The sequence below is a fragment of the Gracilinanus agilis genome, chromosome 2, assembly GCF_016433145.1.
Source record: "Gracilinanus agilis isolate LMUSP501 chromosome 2, AgileGrace, whole genome shotgun sequence".
In the NCBI taxonomy this organism is placed as follows: Eukaryota; Metazoa; Chordata; class Mammalia; order Didelphimorphia; family Didelphidae; genus Gracilinanus; species Gracilinanus agilis.
The window spans coordinates 671,715,698-671,735,818 of NC_058131.1; the positions used below are offsets into that span (position 1 = coordinate 671,715,698).

Consider the following 20,121-nt stretch of genomic DNA (forward strand, 5'->3'; position numbering starts at 1 on the left):
TGAATTGCTTGTCAGTTTTGAGAGGGGGAAAGGAAGAAAGGAGAGGACACAATATGGATCATATGACTTTAGACAACTTATGTAGAAATTGGTTATTAAATTTTCTAATTAAATTTTTAAAATTAAATATATTTATTTATATAACTAATGTAGTATAGATAAACATATAATAATAAAATATGTAAATACTTTTTAAAAATTAAAAATAAAATACTTCTTTCCCTGAAAATATTATTGTTGCAATAATAAAGATGGAGAAATTGAGGCAGGCAGGCAAAATTTCTCAGAGTCACTCAGTCAGTCATGAATATAGCACAGAATCAGATTCAGGAATCTCAGCTCCTGGGTTGGTGTTTGGTGGGAGTAGGTGATGCTATTTTAGTTACATATATTTTAATTACTTTGATGGGTCCAATGGATTCAGGATCTCAACGAGAACTAGTCCTTCATTGGTTCAGATTATAACACACCCTTGTTTTCTTGTGCTACATGATCTCATCCTTTCCAGAAATACTCTTGACAGGATCTTTTAACATTTTGGGGCATCAGTCTGACTTTCAGGCTATTTATCTGTTGTTCTTCTGGTTTCACTACATAATATTCATTTTTTGGAGGGGTCATAGACGTTTTAATGCTTTTTATGGCACTTCTCATAGACAAGTTGTCATTCATAATTTGCATCAGCCTGCTTTTGCCTGCTACTTTCATTGTTTAGTCATTTATCCTGTGTGGCAGATGCTGGGATATAAGGTGATCATCTTTATGGTGGTTTTTTTGTTTATGTACAATCATGAATGCTGAAAGATGGGGTAAACGACTGTCTCATGAAATGATGCCTCTTGTTGCCTTTGGGTGCAAGATGAAGCCAACTCTTTACCCCATCTGTTCTGAGAACCTGGGAAGCTTCCTTCCATTTAGCTGCAATTTCTCTAGGTCAGTGTTAACATTTCTGTGGTTCAGTCCCTCTACTAGTTTATCAACTACGTTTGGGGCAACATTTATTAATGCTTTAATGTTTTCATGATGCTTTACAAATCTTTTCTTGTTTCATCTTCCCAGCTCTTATCCTCTAAGACCATACTTGAAGGCTTCCCATTTGGGAAAAACCTTCTAGAGCTTTTGTTCCAATAGCAAAGTCTAGGAGAACCCAGGACCATCTTCATGCTATGACAGGGGTTCGCAGAACTTAATCTAGAAATGTCTAAGCCCTTCATTTTACAGAAAAGGGAACTGAGAGCTGGAGTAATGAAGCAGTGAACCTTAGAGGTCACTTAGCTCAAGCCCTTCATTTTATAGATATGGCAGCCCAGAGAGAGATGAACAACTTGACCACACAGCTAGTGAGTGGAGATAGGATTTAAATCCAGATTCTCTGACTTCAAATTCAGAGCTCTCTTTCGTTGCACCATTCTGCTGGCTCAAAACCAAGTCAGGCATTTTGTAAAGATCTAGATATATAAAGTCAATTTTAATTATTCCAATTATTCAATTTATTTAATAATCAATAATTAATCATTAGCTATTATCAAATATTTGTTAAGTATTATTAAATTAATTAAATTGAATTTATTAAAATTAAATTAATAAAATATCATCAAATTAAATAATATAAGGCATCATTAAACTAAATAAATAATTTAATGATTATTTGATTATTCCAAGGGAAAGAAATGGCAATGTAGAATACTCCCCAAATAACAATCCATTCAACTTTTGCTATACCAGCTCTTTATGGATTTTCATGATCGTGAATAAGAGTAATTTATGCTTATTTTTACTACATGGAACTACTACTTCATAGATGAATCCATTTTTATTAAAGACCTTACACACAATTCTCATATAACGTGGGCTCGAGACCCTGCACCATCCTGGTTGCCCTTCACTAGGCACATGCCAGCTTTTCAATATCCTTCCTGAATTGTGAAGGTCCAGAATGGAACACAATCCTTTCTCCCTTCTCTTGCCATCTAAACATCACCTAGTTTTCCTTTGGGTAAGTTGCTGTTTAATAAAAATTATTTAAGTGTTTGTTTAAGGGGCAAAGAGGGTTAAAGTTCATGATTGCTCTCATTAGAATGAAGGGAAATAGGGGTTTTGTGAGTTGGATTTTTGCCTTATAAACAACTTTTCCAGAATGTCCATATAAGATGAACTCGGTGTAGCTTTTCAGGCAGGCATCCTTCTTTTCTATTAACGTTAATGCTAATGCTAAAATTTACTTGAGTAATATTGTGGGATAATCAAATGTGATTGATTTTGCTACTAAAGCCATGCAATGATCCAGGACAATTCTGAGGGACTTTTGAGAAAGAACACTCTCCACATCTAGAGAAAGAACCGTGGGAGCAGAAATCCAGAAGAAAATGTGTGATTTATCACTTGTTTATATGGGTATGTGATTTAGGGTCTTGGTTCTAAAGGATTGCTCTTTTACAAAAATGAATAATATGGAAATGGGTTTGAGTGATTATATATATATCCAGTGGAATTGCTTGTCAACTCTGGGAGAGGGGAGGGACGACAGGGAGGGAGAAAACATGAATCATGTCGCCATGGGAAAAAAATGAATAAAATTTCCTTGAATTCTCTGGGCCAACATCAAATAACAGTGGAGGGGAAGGAAGAATGCAGTATCTAGAGAAAGCCAGTTTGATATGAAAACCCCTAACGTAGATAATAAATACACAAATAAACAAGTCAATTTATAAAATTTGTTTTCTATTTCTACCTACAAAACTTAAGAATTTTTTTCTCATCCTCTGAGATTTACAAACAAGATTTTTGCTTTATTAAACCACTTATTGATTCAGTAAAGCCTAATTTATCTAGTGGTGTTGGGGAATTTCCCAGATATGTTTGCAGCATACCCCTTAAAATACTAATGGTTTTCTTATTTGAATTATTTTTAGATGGAATCTTTTAAAAATGTATTCCATACTTTCCCGTCTAAACAAGAGTGGCAGCACAATTTTGCCTTTTTTGTTGACATCTGAAGACTAATCTTTGTAACATATGTCACTATATTGTTTTATAACACAGTATTGGCTTCAGAAGACACTACATTTTGAGGCTATTTGCTCCCACGATAAATGGGCCCAGACTATGCTGTTTGAATTGTGCCTGATTGTGGGTTTTTTTTTTCTCTGACTTTTTTCTCTGGATGTCCAATTGATGCCCACCGATGGTAGTTTTGCTCCTCTAATTTACTGCTTGTAATTTTTGTGGGCTAGGAAACAAGATAACGAGGCTCTTTCAAACTGTCTGAAATAAGAATAAGTGCTATTCAGGTAAGGCCTAGGGATTTACTATACGGTGCCTGGAGTTTGTGGTAGCTATTTTGGTGTACACTAGCCTTCTTTGCTTTCTTGATCATGCTCCAGATAAATGAATTTACTGAACTCCCCTGGACAAGTGATATATTTTCATTACACATTTATTTTTGTGAAAAGCCAATGAATCTAGTCATTAAAGTACTCATCGCAAAGCTCCTGTTTTTAAAAAATTAAAAATAAACAATAAAATGTCCAATGAAAATCCAAAGCTTTTTGCTTTCCATTTAGAAAAGTTAAGGTCACAAGATAAGAGATAATTTCCTGTGAGATCCTATCTTTGCTTATCAGTACAGCACAGAATGACAAACTTTCCATTTTAACTAATGGAAATAAGGGATGAGGAGAGACCACTGGGGGAGAAAACTTGATTTCTATTTTCAGCCTCAATCCTTAAGCTTATATAACTATGAAGCTGTGCAGCTGGAAGTCCATTGAACTTATCTGGCCTCTCGAGAGGCTCCATTAGCAGGGTCGAACAAACCCTTTTGACCGAGGGCTGAACTTGGCCCGTTGGACACTGCCATTGGTTTGCTGAGTCTTTGACCCCCTCTAGAGGACAAAGGCAGCAGACAATGGTGGCCGTCTTACAGAGGAACAATCTCATCTCTGAACAAGGATAATAATTTTTTTGAGGATCCAATGAGAGAAGACACGTCAAGAGCTTTGTGAGCCATAAAATGCTACAAAAACGTAAGCGGTTGTTAATACGGTTATTTCCTGGGAGGTCTAGTCAAAGGAGAGAATTATGAGTTGGCAGCTTGAAGGATCTTGGCTTCACTAGCCAACTGAAAACTGCACCTGCTCTGGGAACAACGGCAGCATTCTTACCTCTAGCATCTTTCGCCATAAACTTTGCAATATTGGATTCACCCTGAAATTACATTTTCCCTGACATCTAGGAACTGAGACTGGTTGGTAAGGTCAGAATCTCCGTTTAGGGGTGATTTTTCTCTTCTAGCTGCTTATAGCACTCCTCTACTAAAGTCTCCACTAATGGCTCATAGAGGAATGGAAGAGATCTCCACCCCCTCTTCCAAGGAGTTCAAGCCCTGGTAAATCCTGCCAAAGGATAAAGGCTTTGAGGAGAGTCCCAGCAATGTCTGAGGACTTGCCTGCCTCAGTTGGGAGAGCCTCATCATCATAGAAGCTGGGCTGATCAAATTCTTTGGCTACAAATACTTCCAAAGATCATTTATTCCGTTAGAGAGGGGCAGTGGTCTGCAACAACAGAGGGAATAACCCCACCGACAAAATGACAGCTCTTCGAAGTACTGAAATTATAGAGCCTGGCTTAGAGGTGGTATGCACCCCCAAACACACAATATTCCTAAAGATACTAAGGATTTATAGGGGAGATCTGAGAGGTAGCACTCAGAATAAAGGGTTTCCTTATCAATCGGTCATTATGGCTAATTTTTTTGCCTGTTTGTACATATTTATTTGTTGTCTTCACAATTAGATTATGAGCTCCTACCTTTTGCCTTTTTTTTGTAGCCTCAATGCTTAGCAAAGTATCTGTCACATTGTAGGTATTTAATATTTTACTGATGTCACTGATCCCCAAGGGGGGTACCCACCAATCTGGAGGATCCCTGTGTGGAACTCCAAAGGGCCTCCCATTCATTCTACACCTCATTGCAAGTGTTCATATGGACTATTTGTGCCCAAACTGTGGTAGAGACTTCCAAGTTTATATTAGTTTGATCAATCACAGTTGGACACACTGTACGTTGACCCTGACATAGTGATGTCATTTTGGTCCTTTTTGAGTACAAAGGACAATAACCAACCAACCAGGCATTTAATAAACATTCATTGACATATTTATATTGAATTTATAAATTTACATAAATTTATATATTTATGTTGAATTATAATAGAATATTATCATGCTATGAAAATAAAGAATTTGAATAATTCAGAGGTGCATGGGATGATTCATGTGAAGTAATGCAGCGTGAAAAGAAAATAAGAATGCAGACATAGATTACAACAGTGCAAATGGCAAGACTAACCAGACAACAAAACAAAACCCCAAGTTCAACTCTTTGTAAATATAATGGTCATGGTGGTTCAAAAAAAGAGATGAGAAAATGCGTGCCCCTCTTTTCTTTGCAAAGGTAGGAGACTATGAGCATAGAGGTTAGTATACATAGTTAGACCTAGTTGATATATGGGTTGATTTTGTTGAACTGATTTTTTCCCCCCTTTTTTCCCTACTCTGTTAGAGGACAGTGGCTCATTGTGGCAAGGGAGGTGGGGCATATTTAGGCATAAATGTGATATAAAAGCAAAAAAATACCAATGAAAGTTAATTTTTAAAAGATTAAGGTTTCAAAGAGTGCTGTATTATCTCAAGAAATAACTTCGTCTGTGAGAGACGCCATAGTGGCTAAATGTGAGCAGAACATGGTGAAATGGGGGTTAGGGTACCATTTGGAGATACATACCCATCTCGGATGAGGTAGTATTTGAGGATCTCATCAATCTTGTCTGAAGGGGTTGCAAAACAGCTCTCCACCAGGGTTTCTAACCCATTCACATGCACCAGTGGTTCAATGCCGAAGTAGAGCAAGTCCCGCAGCTTGAGGGTGGGTAGCGTCTCTCGGTAGGGTTCATCAAACTCATTGTCTTTGAAGATCTCCAGTGTAAAAGGGAAGACCCCCTGGCTCCGTCCCATGATTTCCAGTGGAGAGTTACGGAGGTTGGGCATGTAGCCTTCTGAAATGGTATAGAGTCGAGGGAACTCGCAGGTGACCGGGATCAGCAGCTTACTGGTACGGATGATGATGTCCCCATTACTGCCGGGCATCTGCTTGGGGAGCCCGGTCACTAAATTGCTAGCCACGATTTTATCATTCACCACCTGAAGGTGGGAGGAAGTAAAAGAAGGAAGAAGCTGTTATAATTGTTGTACTCCATCCTTTATCGCAAGGCATTGCAACTTGTGTCTTAGTCCTGCAGAAGACCCAGAGGTCAGGGTTTGGTTGTCTGTATTTGCTTCTATTTACTTTTTGGATGGCATTAAGATGACCAGCATTCTGGACATGCTCCCCTACAATTCTTGGACTCTAGAGACTTAATTACTCTTCACCAAGTTGTAATTAGGATATTATGACTGGGTCTTTGCCCAGGGTACTGATATTTAGAAGGTATATGCACCTCTTCAGGGGCATAGAAACAATTGACCTTAGAACCTAGTTTTTTATTGATTTGGCTTTGGTTTTTGGTCTGTACCTCTGACTTAATTAGTATAGGGGGACTACATACAGTGTGGACATTTCTGGCAAAATATCTGAAATTTAGTTGCCTGGAGTATTGAGAACTTGGGTTCTTTGTCTAAAGTTACACAGCTAGTTTGTATCAAAAGCAATTATTGAGTCAGGTCATCTGGGCACTCAGGCTAGCCTTCTGCCCACCATCCTGTTCTGCCTTTCAGTGCCTAGTTAGCAAGAATAATTAGATAAAATAGTAATATCTTGTCTCCTCTCTGTGGAGGTCCCAAGCAAGCAAGCTTTTCCCCTCTGGGGCTCTGCCTTTATTTCCTGCCTCCTAGTTCTTAGTAGGAATCTTGTAGTGTGCTGGGTTTCAGTCTCTCCACCTTGGTGGAGTACTCTATGCTCTCTTCTCATTAGAAGGCCTAGTCTGCCCAAGTCTCCTGCCTTTACCCAACTGAATTTATCTTAAAAAGTTGATTTCATGATAACTTTTGTGCTCTTTGCCCTGGGCTCCAGAATCCTTAGTTTGGGCTTGGACTACCCAGATGTATCAAATGCAAACATTGGATAAGTATAAAAGAATATCTATCTATCTGTCCGTCTGTTTGTCTGTCCATCTGTCTATCTCTTTGTTTCTTTGTTTCTTTGTTTCTTTGTTTCTTTGTTTCTTTGTTTCTTTGTTTGTTTGTTTGTTTGTTTGTTTCTTTCTTTCTTTCTTTCTTTCTTTCTTTCTTTCTTTCTTTCTTTCTTTCTTTCTTTCTTTCTTTCTTTCCTTCTTTCTTTCTTTCCTTCTTTCTTTCTATCTGACCATCTGTCCTTCTATCCATCTATCCATCCATCCGCCTATCTATCTATCCATTCATATCTATCTATAGATACTAGATATAGAAATTATCCTTATCTATATAGATCTATAGATAAATAGCTTTAATAAGAAACATATTTATATACAAGGATGATTTCCACCAATTCTTTTTCAGAGACAAGTGTTTATGGTACCCCAAAGCATGTTCTTTCGAAAGACCAGAGTGGTGTTAAATTCCACTGCTGTGTGTATCCAATTCTCATAGTTCCAATTCTCATGTTTATGTGGATATCTCTCATACTTTTATATTTAGTTTTTGGTCTCTCAAATTCTGGGCATGAATTTTCAGCTCTTGACTAACCATTTTCAGTTGGTTGTCTTCTTTCTACTCCAAACTCAATGCCTCAAAGATGGAACCCACAATCTTCAATTGCAAAGTAATCCCCTCAACCTTCCTTCTTGGTGTTGATGATCAACCTCCTTGTCAACTAAGCTTCATGCCTCCTTGCACCCCATATATTCAGTCAGTTATCAAATTCTGTTGACTTAGGTCCCTTTCCCTCAAGTCCATCCTAGTAAAGTCACATCTCCTATAGCATTTACAATTAGTACCCTTCATTTAACTTTTTTTTATGGCTTATTTTTGTATATGCCTATGTCCTGCCTGTCTTCCCAACTAGATTGTAAGCTTATCCAGGGTAGGGACAACATCTTATACCTCCATGTAGTCCCCATAGTCGAACAATAGAATTTTCAGCTCAATTCAGCAATCAAGTATTTATAAATGTATAAGGCACCACTCTAGTCTGTAGGGATCTAAAGATAAAGTGAAAAATAGCTCCTGCCTTCCAAGGAGTTCAATTCTAGAATAGAATTTTTTTTCTATAATAGAATTTTCTAGAATAGAATTTCTAGAATAATTTTCTAGAATAGAATTCTACTTTGAACATAGCTGGTGCTTAATAAGTATTTTTTTCAATGATTAAATTGCTTGTAACTTCATATTGGATTATTGCAAGGAGCTAACTGGTTTCCTTGAATCCAGTCTCAGAGCCACATTCAATCATATCGATCTACAAAACACTGTAAGAATAGATTTTTCTAAAACTCTGTCTTAAAAAGTCAGTCCTTGTTCTAAACACCTTTGATTCTGTGCCTTTGGTTTACTATTAAGCCCAACCCTCTTTTTTCTAACTTTCTAATGCTTCTATAATCTGGTGTCAATTTGTCTTCTTAATCATATCTCCTATAACTTTCAGATTAGTCTTTCACTTCAAACAGGGTGAAATATTTATTGACTCCCAGGACATAATTTTCTCCTTCTTAACTCTGGACTTTTGCTCCTATTTCTCCCCTTGCTAGATCTTCTCCACTTTCCATAACCAAATCATACACATCCTTTGAGGCCCAGCCCAAGTTCCACCTTCTCCAGGAAGACTTCTTGACCATTACAGCTCCTACCAGCCCCCTTTGATCAATTCCTAAAGCAAATATTATCTGAACCAGACATTTGGTGCTAATTATTTTCTTTCCCCATGTGTATGTTTTGTCACCCTAACTAGATGGCAAGCATCCTGGGGTAAGGATGGTGCCATATGTTTCTTTATATTTCCCAGAGACCCTTTTGCATGTCATCCCACACTCCACTTTCTCCGGGAAGACTTCCTTGACCATTACAGCTCATACCAGCCCCTTTGATCAATTCCTAAAGCATATATTATCTGAATCAGACATTTGGTACTAATTTTGTGTTGAATGAATGAATTTCACTGCAGAAATAGACTGAGCCTGCATAGGACCAGAGGCTGTTTTGCATGTTTCTGTTTTTATGAATTTTCATTTCCAAATAATTTACCACCAAATAACCAGCTTACATGGTCTATTCCAGGTGCTATACTTGAATATTTTTTCATTATGATAGAACCTATCAGACGCTGCTTTGCACTTAGCCTTTAAAGGCTCAGGGTCACCTTCATCAATGAGGCATCAGAGTAGGATTTTGAAGGGTACAGAGGATTGAATGAATGATGAATATAAATGAGCTTTCAACCATTAATCTTATTCTATTTTACATCTTGGACTCATCCACTAAATCCTAAAAATGAAAAAAATTCAATTTAATTCAACAACCATTTGTTAAAGTATATATTGTGTAGAAGGCATTGTGCTGGAAATTGGAGATACAAACATGAAAAACAACAAGGTCCCTGGCCTAAAGGGGTTTATGAGTCAGTAGAAGGGTGGAGTATGGACAGAAATAACTACAATCCAAATTAGGTTCCTAAAAGAGGCCAAGCCTGAGAGATTTAGAGGGTGAGCACTTCTCCCTGGTTGGGATCAGAGAAGACTTCATGGGGAAGGCAGCATCTAAGTTGGACCTTGCAGGACCAGATAGATTTTCATAATTAGAGATAAAATAGGGGACAGAGTGTTAGGGGGAATCCATTCTATATTGGAGGCAAAAAAATGCAGAATGGGAGGTATAAATGCCTTGCCCTTGGAGGTATAAATGCCGTGCCCTTAATTTTTGGGGAGTACAAACTCCAACTTTTGTAGGAGGCCCTCCTAGTAACTTGAGCCTTCCCTTCTAAGGTTCCTTAGAATTATATCTTGTCTGTACCCATTTATTTTATTTTATTTTATTTTTTAAATTTTAAACCCTTAACTTCTGTGTATTGATTTATAGGTGGAAGGATTGGTAAGGATAGGCAATGGGGGTCAAGTGACTTGCCCAGGGTCACACAGCTGGGAAGTGTCTGAGGCCGGATTTGAACCTAGGACCTCCTGTCTCTAGGCTTGGCTCTCAATCCACTGAGCTACCCAGCTGCCCCCTGTGCCCATTTATTTTTATGCCATCACTTCCTTAGTAGGTAAGCTCTCCAAGGTCTAGGAGTTTTTATCTTTATATCTCCAGGGCTTATTTTTTTGTGCTGGCACAAATAGGCACTCAATAAATACCTGCTAATTGAATGAAACCATTCTGGAAAGGTAGATTGGAGATAGATTATGGAAGGCCTTTACTCCAGGCTAAAGCATTTATATTTTATTTGGTAGATTACTGAAGGTTTATAAGCAGGAAAGATATGTGACAGTCCTGTTAGAAATGAATATTGGTGTGAAAGATGGATTGGAGCGATTGAGCAGCTGGAGGCAGGGAGAGGCTATTAAAATAGTAACAAGATGAGGAAATGAGGGGCTGGATCAATGTATTGGGAGTGAACAAATACAAGGGATAGTTCAGAATCCCAATCAACTAGATTTAGCAATTAGATAGTGAGAGCGTCAATGATGACTCCAAAGTTTCATATCTGAAAGACTTGAAAAATGGTGGTGCCATTCTCCAGAGTTAGGGAAATTAGGAGGTTCGGGTCTTTTGAGGGAAAATAATACATTGGGCTTGAGGTTTTGGTAAGACATCTAGGTGAATATGACTAGCAGATATTTGGAAATACGGGATTCTAAGAGAGCTTATAACTAGGTCTCTAGATTTGTGTGTCATCTACAAAGAGGTGATCATTGGCTTCAATGGTGATGGATAATGGATAATGTTGCCAAAGAAGAAAAATGTATGGAGACATAGGCTAAGGGCACTTCATCTACTACCCCCTGTTGCCTCTGGCATACATGCCGAGCACATAGTTGGTTCTTAATAAATAAACCTTCCATCCGTGATCCGTCCCCCAAGCTTCAAGTCCCTGGATATTCCCACATGTCTTCCTCCCTCCCTGAGGAACCTACCTCAACCACAGTGCCACAAGTCTTGAGGGAGAAATAAATGTTGACATGGGTGCCATTGGATACCCCTCGGCAGGACGTGTTGGTTAGGAAGACCTCTAGACCCCCAACTAGGTCCTTTGGGATGTTTACTTCAATAGCATTTGACTGGCATCTCATAGGGACTGAAAGAAAGGTGACAATCATCAGGCACAACCAGAAAGCCTATGCAAGGACTGGGGGGAAGGAAGACACCGAGAAGAAAGAGTTTTGTCTTGGGGGCACTTCAGTTTTAGACAATCTAAGACTACTTGTGTGTGTTATTGTTTTCCATTCTCTTTCAAAGACCTCAGAGGAAGCCAGTGAATATAACCCAAGAGTTCTTCCTTCTGGGACCACATTTCTTAAATATTCTGTTATTGTTGTTCTAGGGGGAACATTTATTCCAGAATTTGAAAATATTCCATCCTCAGCTCTCTTCCAAAGATAAGGCTAGCATAAGCCCTGACTTGAAGCTTTAAAGGATTAATATTCATCCCATAAAGTCAATTTATTAGCAATGCAGGAGAAGCACACTGCCTTAGCAAACTGCCTTGTCTCTCTTTTTAATTATTGTCCCATAAAACAGGCATTATTGGTATGGTTTGGGAACATTCCAGATTGTCATTGCTTGGCTTAGTAAGCAATAAACTATTGATCAATGTCATTTTCAAATATTGCTTTGCCTATAAGGTACAATGACTTTTCTCCTCCTTCCAACTTAGTTGCCAAAGTTCTCTCCAATGAAGATCGAGACAATCCCAACTTAAAATAAATACTTATAATAATAAAAATGGAGAAACCACATTCTTTGCATTGAGAAGTAAATACTCTGAGGAGGTAGTCTGTGGAGGATCGAACAGTAGATGTTGTTGAACCTAGCTGGAGAATCATTTGCCCATGTGAGTTCTTCTCTTCCTTATTTCTTTGTTAGTAAAAGAAATATTGGTTAGGTGTTTGTGGAATTGTGTGTTTATTATCAAAGTAATAACACGGTCCAGTAAGTAGGGCCACATAATCACAACATAATCTAGGGGTGAAAATATTGAAGTAGTGGTCAGGAGACTTAGTTTCTCTACTAGGCAGAGAATATAGTATAGGAGCATCAATTTTGTTCTAGAATGGACCTTGGAAGTCATCTAACCTGATCTCATCTTAGAAATGAGATCATGGAAGCCCAGAAGAAGAAATGAGTCAAAGTCAATTATGATTTGCAAGTAGAAAAAAACATGATTGAACTCAAGTCTTTTAATACCAGATTTAAAGGTGTTTTTTTTTTTTTTTTGGTTGTTTTTTTTTTCAGTGTGTCTACTCATAGAGCCAGGCACTACAGTTCATTTTCTATGAAATAGGAACAGTGATCTGCAAATACTCCACAAGTTATAGTCCTAGAACATTGTCCTAAGAAGAAGTGACTTGTCCAGGATTACATAGTCAGGACGTGGCAGAGGTGGGACTTGAATCCAAGTGGTTCTGCCTCAGACTGCCTCTCTAGCCTCTCATCATTATTACTTAAAATGATCATCAAAGCTATAGAAACAAAATAAGAATAATTGAAAGAATTATGCTAAGGAGCTATAAATCTCCTGTGATGTTTCTTACAAAAGTTCTCACTTTCCTGAAAAGTCCTGGGATACTGGTTCAGGAATATGCTGTACTCAGGGGGGCTTCTATTATAGGGAGACCCGAGTGAGAAGACCAGGAGGGCAGTGAGTTCATGAAAGGAAAAGGATATTAGGCAACCATCAGTAAAGTTTGGGTCATAGCCCGAGTCCTACCTTGGCAAGTGTGATTGTCTCCAGATAGCACCAACCCTCGAGGGCACACACATTGGTAAGTTGTTCCATATCCAAGGCAGGAATGGCTGCAGCCACCATTTTTGTTTTGACAACCCTTGATGTCTACAACAGAAATAGAAAAGCCAAGTGGACCAATTATGCCACCCAAGGAACTTTCTGGCCTGGGAAGACCATGCTAGAATAAAACTCTTACAAGGTCTGGGGTTTGGACCTATGATGGCTTCAGTTTAGGGAACTTCCAGTGTGTAAGCTCCCTTCACTGATGCAACTCAATTGTCATAAGATCATAAGGGTTAGCTCCAGGAAGGGCCTGAGAGGTCACCTAGGAATATAGTAATAATAGTAATAGTAGTAGTAATAGTAATTAGTAAATTACCATTTATCTAGTAAGTAGTAAATCGTAATAATATAGTAATAATAGTAATTATAATATATGATACTTAAATTTGAAATTCTGGGATTTGAAAAGTGTTTAACATATTATTTGATCCTTAGAACAACCCTTGGAGGTAGATGCCATTATCATCCCTACTTTGAAGGTGAGGAAAGTGAGACTAAAGAGTTAAGTGACTTGTCTATAATCATACTACTAGCATGTGTCAGAGGCAGGATTAGAATTCAGGTCTTCAATATCAGCTCTCCATTCATTAATGTAGTACTTCCTTCCTTTTTAGGCTATTATGGCTAATTATACCCCAGTTGGGGACAGTTTGCTTGTTGGAATTTAATCAGGGAAGTATACATTTCTGATAATACTTCTGGGTTTCATTTTTTTCCCCCTGACAAAATGGAATTTTACTGACTGGTTGTTATTTTACTGAACAAATGAGGTGGCAAAGCCAAGCTTTGTAGAAAATAGAGCATCGGCCAATGTCAATTGATGGAATATTCTCTTCATCCTGTTTGAAAACTCAAAGAGCAGTAGTGAATATTCTTACTGTCAGGCTACAAATTCAACTCGACAAGATGTTGGCTGCTCTTGTAAATTGGGTTCATTGTCCATTGGTCCATTATCTGAGGCTCCTGGGAGTTCCGAACCCAAGTGTACTCGAGTTAATGCTTTCTATGATAATAACCCACTACGAAAGCAGAGGCAGAAGAAAAACGAAATAAAAACATTAAGAAAGTTTGCTCAAAAAAGCTTTTACTCACATTTCCTCTATAGGGAAGATTCAAGACCACTACATTTTTCAAGTTCTCAAGGGAAAATGATCTTCCCAAGAAAATGTTATAGCGAATATAATTTCAGTTTGTAACCTTCAGAATGCAAACCTTGCTGTTATTAAACTTCCAGAGAACAGTAAGAATGCTTAGGTACCAGAAAGCATATGAGGAGACTGGAAAGGGCAGATTAAAAGAACGTGCTAATTTATGACTCATAACTTCCTAATAGTACAGCCAGGTACTATCTATCTTAAGGGGCAACTAGGTGGTATGGTGGATAGAGTGCCAAGTCTGGAGTTAGGAATAGCCAAGTTCAAATATGCTCTCAGAAACACGCTAGCTGTGTGATCCTGGCCAAGTCATTTCACTCTGTTTGCCTCAGTTTCCTCATCTATAAAATGAGCTGAAAAAGGAAATGACAAACCACTCCAGTTTCTTTGCCAATAAAATCCCAAATGGGGTCATGAAGAGTTGGACACAACCGAAAAGATGGAACAATAATCATCATATATCTTCTGAGGATGAAAGGAGATCCAATAATTTGAAATATTGATGAACTTAAAGCATTTGCGTGCCATTTTAGAAACAGAGCCATTAGCAGGTAATCTTGCACATTGAATGAATTCACTTGTAGGCTGAGAGTGAGGAACAGTGGCCAATCACATGAGTGAAGTTCAAAGGGGAAGGCAGACCCCAGGAGAGGAGTGTCACTGCTACAGGATCCTGGAAGGGTCCTTCTTAAGGAAGACATGATACACAGGATGGGCAGGCAAAGAACCACCAGGTGGGGGCAAGGGTCTTTGTAATACTACAGGGAGGAAGCTTGCCTCCTTCCCATAAAGGAAGAATGGTCTCTGGAAGCTGGGCCACTGGGGCAAAGTCTGGATCACGCCTACTGAAATATACTCTGGTGATGTAAGATATCCAACTAAGAAAGCTGAATCAAAAGAAAATATGTTCAACTGAAGACTAAAACTGTTGAAACTTCTAACCTTAGCAGAGAAATAAAAATATTCTCTTTGGACAAGTTTTTCCTCCCAGGAGAAGACAATGAAAGGAATTGTTTTCATGTAATAGATCATAGATTTAGAGCTGGAAAGGATCTTAGAGACCATTGAGTCCAAACCTCTCATTTTAGAGACAAGAAAACTGAGGCTGAGAGGTTAAGTGACTTTCCCAGGCTAGCACAGCCACTAAGTAGTTGAGAAACATTGATTTCAGGTCTTCATGAGTCCAAGCCCCAGAACCACATGGCTGCCTCATTGGGAGCATCTTCTTGTCTTAGAATCTAGAAGGGGTCCTTTCTTATTATGAATATCATTTTTAAGTGCTCAAGAAAGGGCAAAAGTTGCCTTGCGATTTTAATTATTTCTTGTACGATGGCTGCATAAAATTCAGTTCCTCTTAAATATCAATAAATTAACTTAGGATACATCAATCTGTGAAACTTTGGATAAATTCAAGGCACATCCAATTTATGAAGTTATCAATTTAATAGATAAAGGTAACCTCTCTTAACCAAAGTAGGTGTCCAAGATGATACATTACAAATGAATTCCCAAATTATATTTGTGGAAGATTGGGAGTTCCCTAGGCAGATGAAATCACAGGCTTAAACAAATAAGGATTATTAATTGGCTATCTTCAAGTAGGAGAAAAATATAAAAATTCAATATAAAGAAGATTTCTTTTCCATATTCCTTTTATTAAGAATGTCTCTGTTTCCTTTGAGGAAATCTTCTTACAGATCATACTCTCTAACTGTGGGTGCCCCTCTATTCAGCCATGGGCCCTCTTCTCTTCTCCTTCTATACTACTTCACCTGGTGATCTCATCCACTTCCATGGATTTAATTACCATTTCTATACTGTTGACCTCTAATCTTGCATCTCCAACCTCCTTTCAGACATTTCACACTCAACATGTCCAAAACTGAGCTGTACCAAATCCTCCCCACCTCCTACTGTCCTTATTACTGTAGAGGGCAACACCATTCTCCCAGACCTCAAGCTCCCAACCTGGAAGTCATCTTGGATTTCTCACTATCTCTCACCATCCTCTCCCTCCTCCCCACCATTATCCAAGATGGTGGCAAAGCATATCAATTTCACCTTTGGACCATCTTTCTAAAATGCCTTTTTCTCTTCTCTGACATTGCCTCGACTCTAATGCAGGACCTCATAATCTCACACCTGATCTATTGCAATAGCCTTCTGTTTTGGGGGTTTGCCTGCCTGAAGTGTCTCCCCACTGCAATCCATCCTCCATTCAGGCATTAAAGAGATTTTCCTAAGTCCAATCATATGACCCTTCTAACTCGAAAAATTCCATTGACTCCCTATTGCCTCCAGGAGCAAATACAAAATTCTGTTTGGCATTCAGAGCCCTCCATCATCTAGCCCCCTCCTACCTTTCCAGATGTCTTATACCTTACTCCCACACATGCAGTCTTCCAGTTGGTGACATTGGCCTCCTGGATGTTCCATGAAGGAGACTATCTCTCCTAGGCATTTTCTCTGGGTGTCCCCCATGTTTGGAATTCTCTCCCTCCTCTGCTCCAATTACTGACCTCCCTGGATTCTTTTGAAGGACATTTCCTTTAAGTTTCAGCTAAAGTCCAATTTTTTCACTATAAGCTTTCTCCAACCTCTTAATCCTAATGCTTTTCTTCTATAAATTATTTTCTATTTATCCTCTATGTAGTTTGCTTCATATATACTTATTTGCATGTTGTCTTCCCACTAGACTGTAAGCTCCTTGAAACTGGGTATCAACCTACTGGTCTATTTTAATGGGAATTCTCTTGGGGGTACAGGTTAAACTAAATGGCAGCTGAGGTCCATTCCAGCTCTAAAATTCTGTGACTCAGTGTGCCTCTTTTTCCTCATGTAAAGTAAGAAAGTCAGACTAGATGAATTTTCAAGGCTCTTTTCTTTAGAAAAATGCCAAGGGCAAATTTTAATATTCACAAAGTTCTAATTCCAAGTACTCTCATCTTTGAGGAAATTCACCTAGCCTGGTCTAAGGGAATAATGGAGTCTATTAATTAGGAATGTTATATAAGCATCTTGCTTCAGGTTTGAACCCTATGTTCTCATCCAGTCTCATGATTCCATGATTGTAGAGCTCCAAACAGCTGAGATAAATAAGTTCCCAATGAGCTAGTTGTAGGCGTACCACCAGGAGCCAGGTCACCAAAGGCCAACAAAGAGGAAAATAAATCCCAAGCAATAACTTGTTCAAAGTTTTCCTTTTAAATCCAACCAAAATGTTCCCTAGCAATGGATGACAAGGATGAGAGGAGTCTGATGAATGGACTGCATGTTCAGCCAATAAACTAATCACGAATAATTAGAAATGCTCCTCAGGTGCCTCCTTTTGAATTAATTGTCTCCTGCAGGGCTCAACTATGCAAAGATTATGCAGAAAATAAAGAAGATTAAGGAAGAATCCAGGCCATTACACTTATTGCAATAAAATTCTAAATAAATTTAGCCTTGTTCTTAAAGGCAGCACATAATGGCTACCTCAGTAGTTAACACATCCTTTATCTCAGACTTTCAAATATTTCTATCTGAGCGAGTCATTCTTGGGTCTTTCTGAGCTGATGTAACTTTTAATCCAACTTAGACCCAATGAGCTCATGGAAAAACACAACTCCTATTTCTATGGCCCTTTCCTTTCCTCACGACAACTCTATACAACTGTTATTCCCATTCCTAGTTTACAAATGAGGAAATCAAGGCATGGAATGATAAGTCTTGCCAAAGGTTGAGCAGTCAGTAAGTTAACAGTAGAATTCTCTCCTGCCTCCAATCCAATATTAATTGTATCTCACCATCTAAAAGTTGCCCTTTAGGCATAAGTATGGGTCCCAGCTATCTTCATTCCTCTGTAGATGAAGAGCTGTGCTATGTATGCATGCAACAAGGGCTGTTAGCCTCAGAATTCAGTCTAGCTCTCTGCTTTAGGAAGAGGTGTATAATCCATCTTCTCATGCAAACATGGAGGGTCTGTGACACTAGGAGGGTCATCTATGTCCTATACCACCAGGATTAATAATGGAGTAATAAAATATAACAGAAGATGTGCTTGATAGTGTGACAATTTTAACAACTGTAACTGTGGGGCTTAGTGGAGAGTGTCAGACCTGGAATTGGGAAGTCTCATCTTTCTGAGTTCAAATCTGGCTTCATCTACCAGCTGTGTGACCCTGGCCAAGTCGCTTAACCCTGTTTGCCTCAGATTCCTCATCTGTAAAATGAGCAGGAGAAGGAAATGGCAAACTGCTCCAGTATCATTGCCAAGAGAACCCTAAATGGAGTCATGAAGAGTAGGGCACAACTGGAAACAACTATACAATAGCAAAACTACCTGTAATAGGAAAGGAAAGGCATCCTGGAGGGGAAAAGCCATTAGAATTTTATGAACTAAAGTATTTTTCATTATATCTATTCCTTAACTACTGCAAAGCATTGTGGCTTTATTATTGCTTGGTTGCATAAAATGTATGTACCATTTCTGATCTTAAAAAGAATTTATGTCACATTTCTTTTCCAGGATATAAAATCAATGGATAACTGACTTTGCATAGAATTTTAAATTTTTAAAATTATATTAAATATTTTTTAATTTGACCTTTGCAACAACCTGTGGATGTGATTTTAAAAAATTTCCCCCTTTAGACAGATGAGACAAAGAGATTTGCTCCTGATCACACAGCTAGTGAGGGTTAGAAGTGGGATTTGAATCCAGATTTTCTTAACTCCAGGTCTAACACTCCATTTAATCCAAATGAACATCCAAATGCTGGAGTGCCCTTCCTGTCTTGAGGAATGGAGAAGCAGTGAATGCTATTCTATTTCTTGGTACCCATTTTCACCTCTAATTTTGACCATTAGTTTGAATCTCTTCTTCCCCATTCTCACCTTCACAGGTTTTGCCATCGCTTCCCAGCACACGTCCGACCCCACACTCACAGCGGTATGAGTTCTTCAGATTTACACAAATCTCACTGCAGCCACCGTTGTTTTGTTCACACTCATTTTCATCTGTACAGCAAAAATTATACAAGCAATGGTGAGAATAATTGATGAGGGGAGAGGAGAGCTTCTAACAGGCAGCATAGCCTGAGTGCATTACAGGGAAACTCTACCCCCTTGGAAGATCCATTCCATTTGCCTGGATAAAATCAGTATGCCTTCTATCATTCTGAATATTCCACAGTGGTCCAAGGTACCTTTCACTGCCCTGCACACAGTAATCAGGTCTCCAGTCTAGCTTTTCTCTGCTAAAATGTAGAGGAGTAATTAGGCTACTAGCCAATTCTCTCCAATCAGATGCAGTGCAAATTGTAGGACTTGCAGGTATTTTTGTAGGTCAGGATATGCCATCCAGTTTGTAGTAGAGGTATACCTTGTATATTCAAAACAACACGCCTTCCTGAAAAACTGTAAGTCTCCCATCTTAAAGGAAAAAAGCCCAACCTTTTCTTCACTGTTATCCCTCCAGGGTATCAACCTATAACTTTTCTACCCTTTTAACTGTTACACTTTTAGAAAGAATAGTCTGCCTGTATTCCCTCCACTTCCATTTCTTCATTTCTCTGCTCCTTGCAATATGGCTTCTGATCCCACTTCTACTGAAACTGCCCTTCCTAATTCCCAAAGCTAATGTCTTTTTTTTTTGTCTTCATTTTCCTTGAATTTTCTGCACCACTGAGGTTCCTTAATATTCGCTCCATATTTGGTTTCTGCGCCACTGTTCCTTTTTGGTACTCTGGGCAAGTTTATTGTCTACTTTCTATGCTTCAAGGTTCTGTTCTTGACATTTTTTCTTTCTCTGAACTCTCTCCTTCGTCTCTTCTGCTCCAGTGACTTTACTCATCACCTTCATGCAGATAACTCCCAAGGCTAACACCTAGCCCCCATCTCTTTCCTTTATGCCCAGATATCTGACATATCCCTTTACTTGGCTGACCATTTTGATCTTTACACTCAACATATGCAAAACTGAGTTCACCTTTGCTTTCCTATATCGGCCCTTCT

The 20,121-nt window shown here is 38.6% G+C and overlaps 1 protein-coding gene across 1 annotated transcript in view; it reads right to left on the bottom strand.

Moving 5' to 3' along the window:
• Nucleotides 1-20,121, bottom strand: part of OIT3 (oncoprotein induced transcript 3) — a 39,102-nt gene that overhangs the window by 3,969 nt on the left and 15,012 nt on the right. The window contains 4 exon segments of the mRNA XM_044659086.1: nucleotides 5,786-6,201; nucleotides 11,097-11,257; nucleotides 12,890-13,012; nucleotides 19,003-19,125. Coding sequence (XP_044515021.1) covers nucleotides 5,786-6,201; nucleotides 11,097-11,257; nucleotides 12,890-13,012; nucleotides 19,003-19,125 — 823 coding nt within the window.